General features: G+C 39.8%; 1 protein-coding gene across 2 annotated transcripts in view; it reads left to right on the top strand.

Annotated features, from left to right (window-relative positions):
- Positions 1-20,091, top strand: part of LOC109430363 (uncharacterized) — a 123,436-nt gene that overhangs the window by 34,996 nt on the left and 68,349 nt on the right. For both annotated transcript variants that reach the window (XM_062855798.1, XM_062855797.1), the window contains exon 3: positions 18,405-18,539. In XM_062855798.1, the coding sequence (XP_062711782.1) occupies positions 18,405-18,539 (135 nt within the window). The remainder of the gene's footprint in view (positions 1-18,404; positions 18,540-20,091) is intronic.

The raw sequence follows: 20,091 nt of genomic DNA, 5'->3' as shown, positions 1-20,091 counted from the left end.
TGATTCCTTCTATGCCTGGAGTTATAAGCCTTCGGAGATTGCTCCTGGTATTACTCAGGGGATTCCTCCTGGACTTCCTTCGTGGATTTATCCTGAAATTCCCTCGGGGTCTCCTCATGGAACTTTAATGATTTCTCTTAGAATTGCTTTGGAGATTCCTCATGGATTTCCATCAGGGATTCCTCATGAAACTCCTCAATTCTTTCAGGGTTTCCTCTTGAAAATAATTCGATTATTTCGCTTGGAAATTTTTCGGAGATTCCTCCTAGAACTCCATCGGAGATTTCTCCTAGAATTTCTTCGGGGATTCTTCCTGGAATTCCTTTGGGAAATCCTCCTTAACCCTTAAAAGCGCAATGTTGTTTTAAAACAACATACCTAAAAACGCTCCAAAATAATTGACCTTCACTTTTATTATTAATTATTAATTTATTTTTTAAATCAGTTTTTTATTGTCGTGCGCCTTTAAGGGTTAAATTCTACCGCAGATTCCTTTTGGAATTCCGTCGGGGATTCCTTCTAGATTTACTTCGGGGATTCCTTCTAGGGATGTATACAAAATACCTAAATACCTAAATACCTAAATACCTTCTAGGGATGTATACAAAATACCTAAATACCTAAAATACCGGTATTACCGACCAATTTTTGGTATCGAAATACCGGTGCTGACTGAACCTTGGTACCGGTATTTTCGGTATCGTGAAATCTTTCCGAAGTGCTGAATTCGGTCATTAGTATAGCCAATATGTAATAGAAATAAACGAAAACGTTCAAAACCAAGTACTTTTATAAACAAACATTTCATATATGCTAACTTTCTGCAAATCCAGGATATCATAGCAATGATTGATTTAATGAACATTGAATTTTGGAAATGGATTTACTAGCTTAGAATAAATCTTGTTAGATTGGGGTTCCTTGTTATTATTTCGGTTTTTAGAATCCGTTGCATCATAAAGGAAAAAGCAGTTAAATTCCATCTTCACTTTGCAGCTTCTTCATCTTCTTCTTCTTTATGGCACGACGTTTTGCACGACGCATTGGAACATTGAGCATTTCCACAGTTATTAATTGAAGGGCTTTCTTTGCCTGCCATTGCATGAATTTGTACATTGTGTGGCAAGTACAATGATACACTATACCCAGGGAGTCGAGAACGGGAATCGATCCCTCCGTCTCCGGATTGGTGATCCATAGCCTTAATGTAAGGTTGTTCCTGTTTCATTTTAGACCGACCAAGATACTGGCTGTAAAACTGCGCAGAAGCTAAAGAATGGCTCCAAAAGAAGTTAGATACAATTCATTTCTTTCTATATTTTTTGTCTGTCTATATTTTTTGATTAATTTAGTATTTTCTGGTTAGCTTATATGACATTCCTGAAAACCGGAATTGTAGATATTCTGTGCAAAATAGATTATTCTTCATTTTAGTGAAAAATTTCCCAGTACCGGTATTTTACCGGTACTACCGGTACTGTCAGCTCCAGTACCGAAATACCGGTAGGGTAAAAGGGTATAATGCGCCCCACCGGGGCAAAACGCCCCCCTTCATTTTCTAGCAATTCAAGCGCTTTTTGCATGCGTGATCGATTAGAAATCTCAAATATTGAAGAATAATTGCCATCAAGCTGGTCCGTTAGCGGGTTGGTACAGAAAAGCAATGAAAATATCAAAAAGTCTGAAATCGAGGCTTTTGGCGTAATATTTTACCTCTTGTAAACTGACTTAATTGTAAACGAAGCTATTTCTGTTCGCTTTTGTTACTTTGCAACTTTTATGCAGTTAAACACTTGTTGAAAGACCCTCCTAGGGTAAGCATGTGGTGGAATTATCCCCTGGGACAGTTTTATCACGGGGCTGGACGTTTTTATTTTGATGGGGCGTATTGCCCCGTTTGTTTTGAAAAGGCAAATTTTGGAACGTTTTCGAAAAATGTTTCAAAGCTTCCATAGCCACCTCTCCAAAGGCAAAGTTCGCATGCAACACTTCAATAACTTTAGTAACAACGATTTGCAGTGAACAATAGATGGAATAAAGCGCCAGTCTCAGATATATTGCCATTTCTGCTTAGGGGGGGGGGCATATTATACCTGTTTACCCTACTTACCAAACGCGGTCGGTACTGCGAACCCTATCCTTCTGGATTTTCTTCGGAATTTCCTTCTTGAATTTTTTCGGTGATTCCTTTTTTGAATTTCTTTGAGGATTCCTCCTGAAATTTCTTTGGGGATTCCTCCTGATATTCTGTCGGGCATTCCTCCGGAAATTCCTATTGGAATTTCTTCGGAGTTTCCTCTTGGAATTGCTTTGGTGCCAGATTCCATCTGGAATTCATACTAGTGATCAAGAAACATTACCCTCCGACTCTGTAGATAATGAACATGGCCTCCACTCACGTAGTTCTCAAGCGTAGAAAATAGCTATAAACTGTATAATCTGTGCCTCAGTTCGGAGGCTTTAACCCTCGCAAAAATTCCTGTGAAAGAGTTTGTGTTTAGAAGTTTCTGGAAGACATCTGTTTAGCTAAAAAAAAGTATCTCCAATCGAGCTGATATTGATATCAGCTGGACTGAAAAGGAATCCAAAAAGTTGACTGAAACAGGAACACATAGATTTCCGTATTACCTTGTCCCAGAATATTGTCCATCCACGAACCAACCAACCCCAAATCCAGCGACTGTGGCAAACCACTATCAATCCCATTAATTCGGTCGCATCACAAAAGAAGAGCCTCGGACGACGGTGTGGCTGGCGCACCAATCAATGGCCATTGAATAACAAACGACAAATTGAACCAATTTGCAGTGGATCGACGTGTGCGCAAGCAAATAGACAAACAGCAAACGATCAAACGCCTTCCATCGTCCCGTCCGTGTGTGTTAGCAGGGGCAGTCCGCTGTGTCTATTTGAAGTCATCCATGGGTAAATATTTGTGCCACAATCGCAGCTAAAACCACTAAAGGCCAACGGCTGTTGACTACCACCCAACCAACCGTATACGCAGTATACCTACCAATGTGGATGTCAATTCGGAAGCGGTTGGAAACATAACATCTGTTTCCCGCCGCCTGGTTACTGGAATCGTTAGAAAGGATGAGCTTGGCAAAACAGGGGGTGGTAAAGTAGGAAGAAGCATGACGGGGATACGAAAATGGGGTTACACATGTTTGAAGCAAGTGTCACCACGTAATCGACTAAATGCCAACAGTTGCAAAAATCAAGTAGGTGAGAGTGTTCTGGAAAGGACTAGGTTCAATCTTCCTCATGAGCTCTACAATGAAAATAGATGGTGGAGTTAGAAGTAGATTAGTGAAAAAATCACCTTTGAGAAAATGCAATACAAAACAAAGAATTCCAAAAATAAAAATTGCTATACTCAACACTACATTGTCTAAAATTACATTTACTAACCTTTGCATCCGGCCCCCTCAATAGTGCTTGTTGTATGTACATTAGCATGGGACAAACATCAAATTCTCGCTCCAGTCGGCTTTTTTGATTTCATTTAGGTCCCATATGAACTGTGCAAAATATCAGCGCAATCGGTGAAACTATAATTTAGCGCAAGCATTTCAAAGTTTTCATAGGATTTACTATGGGAAAAGTTCCACTTTCAGATTAAAAAATACTAGAGGTCGCCCTTTGTCTCCTTAATTCAAATCGATTAACGCTTCTTATAGAAAAATCATTTATGAAACTTTCCTTCGAAGACCGCAAAACGATTGGATGCTTGTGAAAAAAGTTATTTATTTATTACCGATTAGTGATCAAACGAACGGCTTTTTGATTTGTTTTATCAGCAGCACTGCTGCTGCCGTTTTGCATGGGGTGGCGGGAGGCATCACCACCCCCAGAAACAGCAGTAGCCAAGGCAGCAACTACAGTGCTGCTAATAAAGCAAAACAAAAAGCCGTTCGTTGCATCACTAATCTGTAATAAATCAATAACTTTTTATACAAGCATCCAATCGTTTTGCGGTCTTCGAAGGAAAGTTTCATAAACGAGTTTTCTACAAGAATCGTTAATCGATTAGAATTAAGGAGACAAAGGACGACCTCTGGAATTTTTTGTTTGAAAGTGTACCTTTTCCCATAGTAAATCCTATGCAAACTTTGAACCGCTTGCGCTTAATTATAGTTTCATCGTTTGTGCTGAAATTTTGTACAGTTCATATGGGACCTAAATGGGATCGAAAAAGTCGACTGGAGCGAGGATTTATTTTTTCCATACAAGCGTGTCCCATACTAATGTACATTTAACTTGCACAACCATGCGTCCCCATTAATTGTATAAATAACACCTTGTGCCAAATTGAAACTTATTTCTAAACCTTTTTAATTTTTCCTTGTTTACATACCAATTGAAATGTAGAGTCGAGTACTAATGAACTCCATATATTTTTCATTGCCATTGATCTATAGGTAAACAATGGTCATGAAATAATAATTCAGGTTTGTAGTTTTGGATCTTCCTTGGTTTATTTTGTTCCGTTCTACCGTATTTTAAAGGCGAAAGAAAGTTTTGCAAGGCGATGTAGAACACAGTCGGTGTCAGATCTGCCTGTTCAAACAGATAGTACGAGCAATGTGGCTGGAAATCATCGACTAGTCTAGCAGAAATCAAATTAGATGGGGATGAGCTTTAGCTAAATGTTTTGCTTGACACTCCCACGTATGGTTCACTAAAATTGCCTTGTAAATCTATTTAAACAGCTGGAGCCAATGTTAAAGGGAACAGTTGCTTGATTCATGACATTAAATAAAACTGGCCTGGAGAGTAAATCTCAGATTTAAAACGTGTAGCTACGTGATTAGACAAAATAAGGCTCAATATGGAAAGACTTGATTTGCCATGCATTCCAAAACTTCACAACAAATACAAAAATAGCTATTTCAATAAAACATCTTGAATTAAACATTTTCCTCTTCATCGCTCATTTGCTCCAGTAAGTAATGAAGGAAATGAGAGTAGAACTCTATATTTGGGACAGCAAAGGCTATTTTCAACAACGATTTGAGGCTCAGCAAATATCTAGCACTATAAATATAGAAATTTGCTATAGTAATAATCGGAGGCCCACGGTGTCTGTGATGAAAAACATTACCTAAAAAAAACTGTATCGCTAAGACACTCATCAAATGAAAGCTAAGGGTTTCCACTTACGGTGCTAAATAAGAGAACTAGCACACGCTTAAGAGGTACTGGGCCAAAAAGTGCAGGGGAGAGCCCTAACGGCGGAGGTGACCCTCCAGTGTAAAAATCTGGACGAGATCACCGACGCAGTAGAGCTCACAGCCGCACTCAAGTAGCAGTGCGAGGTAGATGCACCAAGTGCATCGATCCATCTGCGAATGGGTTCAACAGGCACGCAGATCTCCATGATCAAGCTCCCCATAGGGGAGGTGAACCAGGCAACTGCAGTTGGCAAGATCAAAGTAGACTGGTCAGTGTGTCCGCTCAGCCAGAGTTGATGTACACGTACTGTAGTCCCATGTACGAGAGCCACAATGCAAGCGAGCTCCCGGGAGCACTGTACATTTTGAGACTGAAAGTTGTGTGCCTCATTTTTCTCAAGATGTGTCTCATGAGCTACGTCTCATGCGCTGATTAAATTAGAAAATTTCATGACAAAAACTTCCTAAACGAACGAGAATTGAAACCCTAACCTTAGCATTGAGAGTCTCTAGTCGTATCGCATAGACCAACCAGACACTTGAGTTGTGTACGGAAAAAAGTTGAGTTTCTTCGTTACTAAGAAGTTGTTTTTCACCTTAGATACCAACAGCTCACGCAGCGCATGAGACGAGCTCCTCGGGAGCTATGCGCCAAGCTCGCACCCACCAGATTTTCGTGAGCCTCCTAGCAGCGCAGCACACTGCGATTTTGAAGAGCTGGGAGACAATTTGGTGGGAGGCTCGCTGTCACATTTATGTACACATGAGCAACGGGTAACTCTGCTCAGCATGTACGCGCCGCCAGTGGAAAAGTCTGCAGGAAGTGCGGAATGGAAAGCCGCATCACCAGGGAGTGTTACTGGACACCAAAATGCCGGTGAACAAGGATCACATGACGGGCGGGCCTAAATGTTCTGGTTACACAGCTAAACCAGAACCACTGTGAAGCTGCACAACAGTTGTTGTGCTAGTCAGTCTCGGAGTCAAGTACAGACATCGTCCAACTATCGGACCCATACCGCATCCCTCCCGATTACGGGAACTGCGTAGCGGATAATGCCAAGCTAGCGGCGATCTGTACAACCGGTCGTTTTTCGGTCCAGAAAGTAATTTCCACGTCGCACGAGGGCTTCGCAATGGGGCACGTTCGGTGTAGTACAGTCAAGACTCTTATAAGATCACTGGTCGGGGGGTGCAATAGGAATCCGCTTAATAGGAGACTAAGAGCTTATGGGATTTCGGCTTTTTGGGGGTGTGGCCTATTATCTCGGGTGTGTTAAGAGTTAGCGCAATACCTTCCTCGGCAAAGTTTTAGGGCTTGATAAGATCTACCATTTAGAACTTTGGATCATATGAATAGTTGGCAAATTGGCCGCTAGAGGGACCATTAACAGTTTGATGCTTAATTGCACTACAGGAACCATATCAGGTTGTCAAGCAAACGTTACGATATGCGACAGCTCGAGACCCTGATAATTTGGAAGTACAGTGTCTTCGGGAAAGTTGTTGGGTACGCCAATAACTTACTGACGATGAGTTGCGAAGTTCAAAATTCCTCCACTGGGCGGCGCTAGTGAGCAAGTAAATTTTCAAAACCTCATATCTCAGAATCCCGATAACTTAGAAAGTTGGTGTCTTCGGCAAAGTTGATCAGTATGACATAAACTTACATAAAAATAAACACTTGTTCCGCAATTCTGCCACTAGGTGGCGTTTACCGGGTTTTTCGTCTTTTTTTTTACTTTTTTTTTTGGGGTGTTCGGCAAAACTATTGTCGCTTCCCCTGATAACTTAGAAAGTTGGTGTCTTCGTCAAAGTTGATCAGAATAACATAAACTTACATAAAAATTAACCCTTGTTTCGCAATTCCGTCACTAGGCGGCGCTAGTGAACATGCAAATTTAAGAAATCTCATAGCTCAGAATCCTGATAACTTAGAAAGTTGGTGTCTTCGGCAAAGTTGATTAGTATGATATAAACTTACATAAAAATAAACACTTGTTTAAAAATTCTGCCACTAGGCGGCGTTCACCGGTTTTTTCGTATTTTTTTTTTACTTTTTTGGGTTTTTTCGGCTTTGCATGTTCACTAGCGCCGCCTAGTGGCAGAATTGGGTTCTTTAGGGGTATCCGGATTATTTCATAATCGGATTCTCCGCCCAACAATTAGTCAAAATCCAAAATTTCATAATTTTCGGAGTCCGGGAACTATTTTTAAAATGCATTTAAAGTTTGTATGGGGATTTTTTTTTGTTCGGGTCGAACTGTCACTTTATCGATTGAACTGTCATTCTATCCACAAAAATGAAAACTGTTTTGTTAATTTAACCATCAAAACAAAGTTATTAGAATCCAATAAAATCACGTTATACTCAGAAAAATGAGCTCTTTCGATTAGGTTATACAAAATAGCAATATTTTATCCACTAAGGCTGTGAACCGTTTCGCTTGTTCGTTTAACTTTTAGTTAAAATTTGACACTTCGATAGTTATTTTGAAAATAACCCTCCTCGCGAGCAGGGTTAGTCTTGACAGTTCGATAGTTATTTTTTGTTCGCAATGATTTGGCTGCGTACTGTATTTTGTTCCAAATAACTACTCCTCTGTCAAATTTCAAATGGGCCACCGTCGTGGTTATTTTTTAACTTTTCGATGGCAAATAACTATCCAAGTGTCAAATTTTAACTAAAAGTTAAACGAACAAGCGAAATGGTTCACACCCTAAAGAACCCAATTGCGAAACAAGTGTTAATTTTTATGTAAGTTTATGTCATTCTGATCAACTTTGCCGAAGACACCAACTTTCTAAGTTATCGGGATTCTGAGCTATGAGATTTCTAAAATTTGCATGTTCACTAGCGCCGCCTAGTAACAGAATTGCGAAACAAGGGTTAATTTTTATGTAAGTTTATGTCATTCTGATCAACTTTGACGAAGACACCAACTTTCTAAGTTATCAGGGAGAGCGACACTAGTTTTGCCAAGCCGAAAAACCCCAAAAAGAGTCGAAAAAAGACAAAAAACCCGGTAAACGCCATCTAGTGGCAGAATTGCGAAACAAGTGTTTATTTTTATGTAAGTTTAGGTCATACTGATCAACTTTACCGAAGACACCAACTTTCTAAGTTACGAGGATTCTGAGCTATGAGATTTCTAAAATTTGCATGTTCACTAGCGCCGCCTAGTGGCAGCATTGCGAAACAAGTGTTAATTTTTATGTAAGTTTGTGTCATACTGATCAACTTTGCCGAAGACACCAACTTTCTAAGTTATCAGGTTTTTGAGCTATGAGATTTCTAAAATTTGCATGTTCACTAGCGCCTCCTAGTGGCAGAATTGCGAAACAAGTGTTAATTTTTATGTAAGTTTATGTCATTCTGATCAACTTTGACGAAGACACCAACTTTCTAAGTTATCAGGGAGAGCGACACTAGTTTTGCCAAGCCGAAAAACCCCAAAAAGAGTCGAAAAAAGACGAAGAAACCCGGTAAACGCCATCTAGTGGCAGAATTGCGAAACAAGTGTTTATTTTTATGTAAGTTTAGGTCATACTGATCAACTTTACCGAAGACACCAACTTTCTAAGTTACGAGGATTCTGAGCTATGAGATTTCTAAAATTTGCATGTTCACTAGCGCCGCCTAGTGGCAGCATTGCGAAACAAGTGTTATTGAGCTTTGCAAGGATTTCGCGACGATCGTGCAAATGTTCAATCTCTGACAGCACAATGTTCACACATCCAACAACAAAGGAAACAGTGCATAAACAAACCGATTAGTCGAAACACCACCCCAAAATAACGCTCCGTTACTGGAAAACTGTAGCGGCGACATCAACCAATGTATGCTGAAACCGGTGTGCATATTTTGTGGTGGGACAATTTTATTTGCCTGTGCGTCGTATTTGGCGCAAGATCATCAATAATTTTTATGTAAGTTTGTGTCATACTAATCAACTTTGCCGAAGACACCAACTTTCTAAGTTATCGGGATTCTGAGATATGAGGTTTTGAAAATTTACTTACTCACTAGCGCCGCCCAGTGGAGGAATTTTGAACTTCACAACTCATGGTCAGTAAGTTATTGGCGTACCCAACAACTTTCCCGAAGACACTATCTTTCCAAATTTTCAGGGTCTTGAGCTGTCGCATATCGTAACGTTTGCTTGACAACCTGATATAGTTCCTGTAGTGCAATTTAGCATCAAATTGTTGATGGTCCCTCTAGCGGCCAAGTTGCCAACTAATCATAAGAACCAAAATTCTAAATGGTAGATCTTATCAAGCCCTAAAACTTTGCCGAAGAAAGTATTGCGCTAACTCTTAACACACCCGAGATAATGGGCCACACCCCCAAAAAGCCGAAATCCCATAAGCTCTTAGTCTCCTATAACGCTCACCCCTGTCTAGTAGGAGTTCGTTTAATAGGAGTCCGTTTAATAGGAATTCGTTTAGTAAGAGACTCGACTGTACTAGATTTGTAGTAATGAGCTGAATTTTAGAATGGTGAGAAGGTCAATTCTCCGTTTCTGCAATGAAATGGTACAAAAAGCGTGGGTATTATGATTCCTTGCCTAATTTGATGCTGTTTGAGCAAAACTTTGGATAACTATGTTGTTTATGTTGCAAGAAATGGAGAAAACAACAACACTGTTGCCCAAAGTTTTGCTCAAACAGCATCAAATTAGGCAAGGAATCATAATACCCACGCTTTTTGTACCATTTCATTGCAGAAACGGAGAATTGACCTTCTCACCATATTAAAATTCAGCTCATTACTACAAATCTAGTACTTCACCGATCTGTCCTATAGCGAAGATGAACGGGGTGTACTACTGCAGTTTTTATGCCCCTCCCGAGTGGCCGAGTTCTCGTCTATGCTGGATTCGCCAACAAGCGCACTAGTGGGATTGAGTACCATTTTTTTCCTCTCCTGTTGGGGAAATTAAGCCACTGCGTCCAATAGGCTGAACTTTTGTGGCACTAATTGAGTACCATGGTCATCGGTGGAGACTTCAACGCCTGGGCGATTGAGTAGAGTATCCGCTCGACTAACGCGAGAGGCTGAGTTGAACTTGAAGCTATGGCGAGACTGAACATGAATGTCGCGAACATAGGCAAAAAAACTACATTAGGAACGGTGCCAATGCCATCATTGATGTGACCTTCTGGAACCCGGGTCTCAACCCTAGCTTGGACTAGAGAGTTGACGATGGATACACGCACAGTGACCATCTGGCGATTTGATACACGGAGGAAGACGGCCACAGCCGAAGGTCATCGACCGTCATCGGGAATGGTGTGTTGGTCCACACATCCTCATCGACAGAGATGACATTTCACCGTAGCGATTCACTGCGGCGTCAGTTTATCAACCACACTGGGAATAGGAACATTTTTCACCACACCAAGAAGCCAGTTTCTCTTGTTTTGGGTGGTAGGTAGACCAAGCGCTAGTGCGTGCTCTTGCTCGTCCGCATTGGAACGAGTGTGGCTCACTCTTTCGCGCGCATCGCTCTCCGGCGCTCTCCCGTGTTTTCACCCAGCAGTCACCGAATTATCACCATGGTGTCGCCGGGGCGAGAACTCTCCGGTGTTTCACCGCAGCGCGCACTCTGGCGCAAAAACCTCACTGGAGTGCGCGCCCGGGTGATTTTTTACACTTTCACCAAAGAGAATTTTAAATCGCTCTCGCCGCACTGTTGTGTGGCCTAGTGCTCAGGGAGCTAAGAGATTTATTTCTACTCACCAAGCTTGCGCGCATCCGAATCGCAGTGGTGGCTCCACATATAAGAGAAGGGCTCCTGTTCAGATGCACAGTGTGAGTGGTGTATTTTCTATTTCTCTTTCTCTCACTGAGGATATGGACATCTCTGCTCATCGACGACTGTGCCGAATAGATCGCATGGTGAGCGGAAGTCTCACCGAGAGGACGAGTAACTTTTTTGCAAATTCCACCTAAATGTGTCCATTTCTCACTCACGTCAGTATTTGTAAAGTCTAGCTTTTGGAACTCATAGTGGACTCTTTATCGGAATAGTAAAAGAACTGCAGCCACACATCAATATCCTCGTGCTCATCATTCTATCACGAACAGAGTAGAAAAGTGAAAGCAGCACAAATACCAGTTCGATATAGTAGAATATAGGCGCTGTGCAAACTGTAAGTGTAGCTGCCAGTTGTAAATGCTCTCGTAGTGCACCAGTGGACAAAGAAGCTGTAAAATAGGTTAACCCAGGGGTTTTCAGACCTTTCGGCTCGCGGTGCACTTTTCAGAAATAAATAACTGCACGGTGCACATGTTCATTATTCTCAAAATAACCATTTTCAATTTTGTCAAAAAGCTGACGTATTTTTCGAACCGACTAAAAAGTGAATATATTTGTCGTTAAAAAAATGCCACACTGTTGACATTGTTCTGCATTTTTTCATTCGTTATAGGAGCATAGTGAAGTAGTACAGTACTCGACTCGAATTATTTTCTTGTGAATATTTCTGCAAATTTTCATACAAGATCTTTGTAAATGCTGAGTGAAATCCTGAGCAGATTCAAAGTACAATTCCTGTTTTGTTTTCAAGTATTTATAACGAGAACTTCGGTGAAATCTAGTATGGTTTTTGATAGACGTTTTCCCAAGACTTCGACTGGATTTTTGAAGATATCTCTGGGAAATTCCTAGCAAGACCCTTGGAAGACTTTTTTAAGAACTTAGGCATATTATTGTCAAGATTTTTTATAAATTCCTTCCAAGCGTTCTTGTGAATTTGAAAGAAGATACCCTGGAAAATAATGAATAAGTTGTTAGAAAAATTCCTGGTTAACTGATTTCGAGATCAGTGATAGATTCCTTCTCTGATATTAAGCAAAACCCCAAATTTATTAGATTTATCTGAGATTTTTTTTAACAAATTCACTGAAGACACATTGCAGATTCCTAGTAAGATGCTTGTGAATAGCTATGGCGAGTTCTTGGTAAAAATATTATAATTATTTTGTGAGTAGTTTGATGATTCTTCGCTAATATCTGGGCGGGATATCGCTAGATTTGGGGTAAGGTTAGGCATTAAACAAGAAAATGTTACTCTCAATTCTTTGGAGCACCTTACAATAGTTTTGCCATTAATTCTCATTAATTATAATAATTTTTGTTATTAAACAGGTCATGAATTTGAACATGAATTTGAAGAATTTTCTGAAGTTCCGCGGTGCACTTGTTATGACTTCGCGGTGCACCAAGTGCACCGCGGTGCACGATCTGAAAACCGCTGGGTTAACCGGTTAAGAGTAAAAAAAACTACTAGAAAATTAAACTTGCTTGTGCATTCAACTAGTGAAGACTGGCTAATTACCAACTTTAATTCTACTATGTATTAAGAGCTTATATTTTGAGAGATAGGCAAAGATGCTAGAAGGTGCGTATAGATAACATAATAACAGACTATCGTCAAGGCGCCATTAACCGTGGGGGCTCCATTCACCGTGTGCCTGCGAATATTTTTCATTATTTCCATATTATGAATGAATGATATGACAATTTCCCTTCAATTTCACCAATACGACACTAATGTATTGTTACCATGTCAAAACGCTCATTAGAAACATTTAAAAGTACCATTTTGACGCTAAAGTGTGTTTACATGAAGCGGGTTTCTGCCAAGGAATTGGCATCCCTATCCCCCCAATGTAATGTTTTCGTAGCCAGCATAACAGCGGCTCAAGCGTAGGGCTCAAGCAGACAACCTATCTTTCAACACAGCAGCATAATTTTAATGCGAGGTGAGAAAACAAGAAGACCATAACAGTCCCCTGGTTTCTGCTCGTTCACTGCATTCATAGTGAAAAAACGAAAACTGCGCTAAGGAGATTTAAGCGATAAACTAAATCTAGTAACGTTTTTATTCCACCAAGAAGCAATTAAATTCACATATCAGGTATGTATTTTGCATTACCGAAGTAAGTTTAACAAGAAAGTACGATTACTCGTACTTTTTAATTGAAACAAAAAGGCACGGTAAATGGGTACCCTAAAAGTCAATGGTCTCCATTCACCGTGCCCCATATTGTCCCATATATCTAGAAAAAATCGAAAATTTGAACATTCGTTTTTCTAATAAAATCTTGCAAGTTATTACTTGAAATGAATTTAAACGAAGAAAATTCCCTTGGCTGGGTTGTTTTGATCATTTTTAAACAAAGTAGAATAAAATTTCTCATACACGGTGAATGGGTCCCTACTACCACGGTGAATGGTGACCTACCACGGAATTAGGCGACCCTACTACACTTTACTAATTGTACTATATCACCAATTTTTTTGAAAAATTTTCTAGTTCTGTGGATATTGCTTTAATTTTAACCTATAATGAAGGCAATTAAAAGCGGCACCAACAATGTTTATAAGACTGGTGTCAAATGACAGCCCTTATTTGCCCCGAATCCTCTTAGATCCACGGTGAATGGTGCCTTGACGGTATTAAGAACGCATTTATGAGCGAGCCATTAATTCATAAACACCAACGATAGTCAAGTCGGATGCCGCTCCAATTGATAGAAAAATATTTCCCACATTTCAGAGCCAGGCAATCAAAATAGTTTGCTCTCACAAGGTACCTACATCTTTCGGTTATCCTTTCTTGGTCCTGTTGTGTATGACGTAGGCAAATTGGACCATCCACAACCACTTCGATTTCCATATTTAAATATTCCTCAATGGTATGTAGATTGATTAATTTTCCGCTTGTGTACCCAGATTCCTCACAGGTGAGCTCGCACAGAAATCTCAGACCGAATGGTCTGACCGGTAGCACTCGTATCTGTCCTCATGCCGGAAAATTCCGGAAAAACTGGTATACCCATCCATAGTCCATCCTATGGTGGGTGAGACAAGTGATAGGGATCTGGACAAAATGTATATTGTACCATTGTTTCAAAATGCAAACAGATGTATTAGTAGATACGATTTAAAGTGGAATTGGGACTCCCTAGAAAAATCTGCACTTAATAAAATTACATACTTCAATCAACCACTCATTGAACGCAGGCAAGGACTTGGACGGAAATCAATTATCTTGCTTACGAGTGTTAGCCAGTTACTTTCCCTTGTAACGATTAGTTTGAAGCAAAGTTTCTAGCTATTTCCCATCGGACTAAAGCAGCAAGCAAAGCAAAAAAAAGGCAAACAAAAACTATACTCCGACAACCCTCGGCAACGCTTTCAACGAGCTGTTGAAAGTTTTATGCCCCTGGGCCGTATCATCATGCGTCGGAATAGTGCTGTACTGCCAGTCTCCTGATGTCGATCCTGAAGGAATGCAGGTATAGAGAGGCACGTGGGAAATCTCGCGAACCTTCTCCCGCGGTGCTGGCTGCTGCTGCTACCAACTTGTTTGCTTTTTAGTGCACTCTTGGTACGGGATGGACTCTATAGTGTGCCATGCCAGGTTTATTTACTTTTGAGAAAGTTAGCTACAGTAAGCGGTAAAAGTTAACACTTTCTTCGCGTGGTGAACTTAAGCTTTTGTGTGTAGAAATGTTAAGGACGAACTTTAGGGATTCCAGTTCGATATTGCATCAGAACCTCAAACGCATCAATTTTGGTAGGTTTTGGGTCATTAAACCCTAACTATATAAACGCAAAACGATGAAATTTATTGTAATAGGATACGAGTGACATCAGTAATCTCACGCTCCCATATTCATCCTATTCAAAAACAAGCGAATACGGCTCCGTTTGATTCCGTCATTTTTGTTTTCATGCGTGCTCACTTCCAACAAAATATACAAAAATAAGGAACAAAACAACGCTTCAATCCTTTGTTTTATGTAGGATGAAAATGGGAGCCACATGCTTAATAAGGGAACCGATACCCTAACAGTATATTCTAAAATCATTATTTAACCTTTCAGAAGTCTCGCTATTGTATTTTGTACAATACGTTGGCTTTCTACACTAATCAGCGTGGTGCAGGTAGTAGCGTGGCCAATTTCTGGAAAATTATGGATTTCTTCTTGAAAAAATCCATGAGAAAATTCTGGAGAAATCTCTACACAAATTTCAGTAGAAGGTGAAATACTGGAAAGAATCCTAGGTTAAGTCCTAAAACAATCGTTGGAGGAAACCCTTGAGGCATTTTAGGGGATTTTTTTTTTGAAGGAATTCCTGAGGAGATCCAGAGAGGAATTTCTGAAAGAATCTCTAGAGGAATTCCAGCAGCAATTCCTGGGAAAATTCCTGGAGCATTTCCTGGAAGACTTCCTGGAAAAAGTCCTTGAAAGAGTTCCTGAAACAAATCCCTGGAGGAGTTTCTTAGGGAATTTCTAGAGGAATGCCTGAAGGAATACCTGGAGGAATCCCTTGAGAAATATCTGTACATATCCCTAGAGCAATTTCTGTCAGAATACCTGCAAGAGTTCCTAGAGCAACCACTGGAGAAATCCCTGGAGGAATAATTGTAGGAACTCCTGGAGAAATTCTTAGGGTAATTGCTGGAGAAATCTCAAGAGGAATATCTGAAGGATTTCATGAATTTTCCTGAAGAAATTCCTGGGGGAATATCTGGAGATATACCTGGATGAATGCCTGGAGCAATCCCTGACATAATTCCTGGAGGAATCTCTGATCTTCAGAGGATTTCTTTGAGGAATCCCTTGTGAAATTTCTGAAGAAATCCCTTGAGGAATTATTGGAGGAATCCCTAGAAGAATTCCCAAATAAATTCTTGTAGTAATTGCTGAAGGAAACCCTGAACCATTTCCTGGAGGAAATCCTGGGAGAATTACTGCAGAAATCCATGAAAAAAATCTTTGGGGAATCCCAGGAGCAATACCTGATATAATTTCTGGCTGAATCTCTGGCGGAATTCCTGAAAAACCTAGAGGAATTCGTGGAGGAATGGCTGGATAAATTCCAGGAGGAATTCCCGTATGAATTCCTGAAGCCTGAAGGAAATCCTGGAGGAAAGTTCGCAATTCCTAGAGGTATCTCCATAGGAATTCCTGGAGGAATCCTTGGAGGAACTCTTGAAGGAATTCCTGGAGGAAGAAATTCTTGAATGAATTTCTGGAGGAATCCCTGGAGGAGTTTCTGTAGGAACCTGGAAAAAAATCCTGGAGGAATTCTTGGGACACATTTTGAAGACATCCATGGAGGTTTTCCTAGTGAAATTTCTGGAAGATTTGCTGTAGTAACTTCTGAAGGAATCCAAGGAGGTTTTTCTGAACTAAAAAAATCGCAGGAAGTACTGCAACATTCCGGAGTTCTTATAAAATTTCTGTAAGGATTCCTGGGGGAATGCCTGGACGAATGCTTGGCTAAGTTCCTGGTGGAGACCCTGGAGGCATTCCTGGATGAAATTCTGGGGGATTTCCTGGAGAAATTTGGGTAAGATATTTTAAAGAAATGCCTAGAGGAATACCTGGAGCAATATTTGGAGGATTTTTGGAATTCGTGTTGGAATACCTGTATGGATTCCTGGAGGAATCTTTGAAGCAAATTCTGGAGGAACCTCTGGAGGAATTCTTGGAGGAATTCTTAAATAAATTCTAGGTGGAACTCCTGTTGGAATCGCTGGAGGAAGCCCTGGAGAAATTACTGAAGGAATCCGTAAGGGAATCCCTGGAATAATTCATGAAGAAATACCCGGAGAAGCGCCTGAAGGAATGCCTGGAGGAATCTTTGGAGATTCCAGAAGGGAATCCAGTAAGAATCCAAAGAAGTTCCTGGAAGAGTCCTTGGAGGATTTTTTTTTATTCTCTGGAGTTGTTCCTGAAAAAATCCCAGAAATCTCCACGAGTGATTCCCTGGAGGAAATCCTGAGGGAATCCTTGGAGGAAGTTTTGGAAAAATACCCGAAGAACCCTCGGAGGAATCCCGGAAGCAATCTAATGAGGAATTTCTTAGGAAATCCCAGGAGAGCTAACTAAACGAAGTTGTGGAGAAATTTCTGTAGAAATCTCTGGAATATCTGATGGAATCCATGTGTGCAGTATTTTCTGGACGAATTATTGAAGTAATCTTTGGATGGACTGCTACAGAATATTTTGTACAAAATTTTGAAGAAGTTTGTGGATTAATGGCAGACAATTAAACGTTCCATAATAAATACAAAATTTCCCATAAATAATTCGAAAAGTTCCAGTGAAGAAACAGGGGTGTAAGCAGCAATAAATAACAAAAGTTCCAAAAACAAATTAAAATATGCATGAATAAATCAAAAATTTCAATAAATAACTCAAACATCAATTATTTATGGAAACTTTTGATTTATTTATGCATTTTTTTATTTGTTTATGGAAATTTTGTTATTTATTACTGCTTACACCCCTGTTTCTTCACTGGGACTTCTGGAATTATTTATGAAGAATGATCACTTTCTTATGAGTCGTTTATATTTCAGCCGTGGATTAATTGTTTGCCCTTCCCCCTAGGCTGCGGCTTATTTTTCAAAAGTTGTTGAAACCTTTGTTGAAAATTTGTAAGCTCTTCTGGATTCAAATGACATAAAAAGAGAAACCTCTGAGTTTGAGCCAAACATATTTGAGATTTAGAGGTGGCGCAATCGCCTCAAAGTTGAATTTTCGAGTCATTAAAAGGTGTTTTCACTTCAAGTGTAACTTTTTCAATTTTCAATCTTTTTTTATGAATCTCTCACAAATTAAATTTCAAATAAACGTGTAGAACATTAGTTTTTTTTTGAAAGTCACGAAACATATGAGTTTTAAAAGATTTAATTTATTTTTTCCTGTTTCTAACAAAAAAAAAACTTTGGAGTCCGATAACTTTTCAACCGTTTGACCAATTTCTTTTAGCGTGGTTTTATAGATTACCTTTTTATTACTCGAAAATTCAACTTTGAGGCGGTTGCACCGCCTCTAAATCTCAATTTTAAAAAAGACTACTTTTTTTCCAATATTTTTGGCCTACTGAAATTTTGCTTAAAAATGGTTTCTGCGAAAACGAAAAACATTTTCCATCTGGAAAAAAATCAGGAGATACCTTGATCCATACTCTACATGTGCACGAAAACCGATTTTGAAAATATTGCTTCGTTATTTTATAAAAAAATCAAAAACCAAAAAGTGAGGAAATGGATCCAGTAGTTTCGCCTTAAAGCATATAATTAAAGTTTATACTTCTCACTATCCCGCGTCACCTTTTTCAAGACGAGCAGCATTGACATCCACCCGTCCTCACTCATCACATGATTTTTCTTTCTCTTTCTCCATTGCAGCCACAAGACAACAGTTTGGTCGCCCCAGCCAAAAGGACGAAAGCCTCGCTGTCGATAGTGAACCCACTGGATGTGCTCCGGCAGCGAATCATCCTCGAGATGGCCCGGAGGCGAATGCAGGAAAACTCAATGCAGGTGAGCCTTCGGCGAAGTACCTATACCATTATAGTAAACTGATAATGAGACACTGGTGGTGATGAAGGTGGTGATGATGCTGACTATGAACAAGGAAATGTCGTTGTTGAGCTTTTTATTACTCGTTAGTGCCTGTGGAAATTGAAGGACGAGATTATGTGCTCTTAAGGATTGATAATAACTGGAATATTTGTAAAAGTTATTACTTATTCTGTCCACAACCAACTTCACTAAGTTTGCTAAGTATTCTAAAAAAATGAAGTACAATCGAAACTTCATAGTTAAATTTTTTTTTCGATTCTCACAAAGATCAATTCGAACAAAATGGAAAGGTATGCTTGGTTTAATATATTTGTTACGTCGAAAACTATTTACTTCCTGAGTTCCTACACCGCATGAAGTAATAAAAATATTACCCACATTCCTTTGGTTTCACATCGTGAGGTAACGAAGCGCTCATAATTAAGCCATAAGAAATATTTTATTGAAACCTAAATGAAAACACATTCCCTTCACGGCGTTAGAGCCACAAGCTTCTCCTTCCTACCTACGACAGCCATATGACTAGAAACGAACGACTTGTTTCAGTTCAAATCCGAACCAATCGTTCAAACGTTTGCTCTGGTTGCTGCCACCCGTTGTTGTTCGTGCCACACGGCCGAGATGGAAAGGATATCGAACGTTAGCGCCGATAAACTAGGGATAGGGAAGGGAAAACCTCTCCAGACGACAACGAAAGGCACAGCTAGTGACAACGACGATGACGACGACGACGTTTACGATCCAACCGATGATGATGATAACGAGGTAGGGTGTCTTGTTGGCTTTGCGGTCTTATGATGTGGTTTGGGATGGTTGGGTTTTCCCAGGAATTTCCCGTGGCTGACAATGAGCAACCGACGACAGTACATAGAGGAAAAGTGTGGCATGTGGCTAGAAGACACGTTTTCTTTCGAGATTGTCTCATGGTCCAGTGAACGTAACTCTTCAAGTGATTTTTTTTGCGATAACTGTTGAATTACAGTGTTGATGCATCGAGGCAAGAATAGATCATTTCAGGTGGTTTCAATAGAGAAGGCTTAGTTAATTTGAAATGCCTTACCAAATCAAACAAATTCATGAAACAATGCAATGCAAGTTGTAGAGCATAGATACGTTTAGAAATCAGTTCCCTAATTCAATAGTTACAATTGAAACAAGATACGGGCTTCAAAAAAAAAGCAAATTGGATACACATAAAGTAATTTTTTTATTCATTCTTCATAATTTCCCTTGATAGATGTTGTTCAGACATAGAACAAGTGATGATTATATGAAATGTAATCTTTCAATTATGTAAATTTATATCATAATAATTGTCTCCGGCAAAATTTGCCTTGTCTACTGCCATTCTAAGAAGTTCCAATTTAAAACGTTAATTTTCTCCACACTTCAACTTGATGCATCATATGGAACAGCATGTTCACACGTTTCGTTCGTACTGTGCACTGTTTGCTATATCGGTGATGATGTTGTCTACACAGCTTTGTTTGTGTAGGGAAATTCAATACGA

Source organism: Aedes albopictus, chromosome 3 (assembly GCF_035046485.1).
Source record: "Aedes albopictus strain Foshan chromosome 3, AalbF5, whole genome shotgun sequence".
In the NCBI taxonomy this organism is placed as follows: Eukaryota; Metazoa; Arthropoda; class Insecta; order Diptera; family Culicidae; genus Aedes; species Aedes albopictus.
Note: the sequence above shows the minus strand (reverse complement) of the source record. Positions and strands in the feature narration are given on the sequence as shown.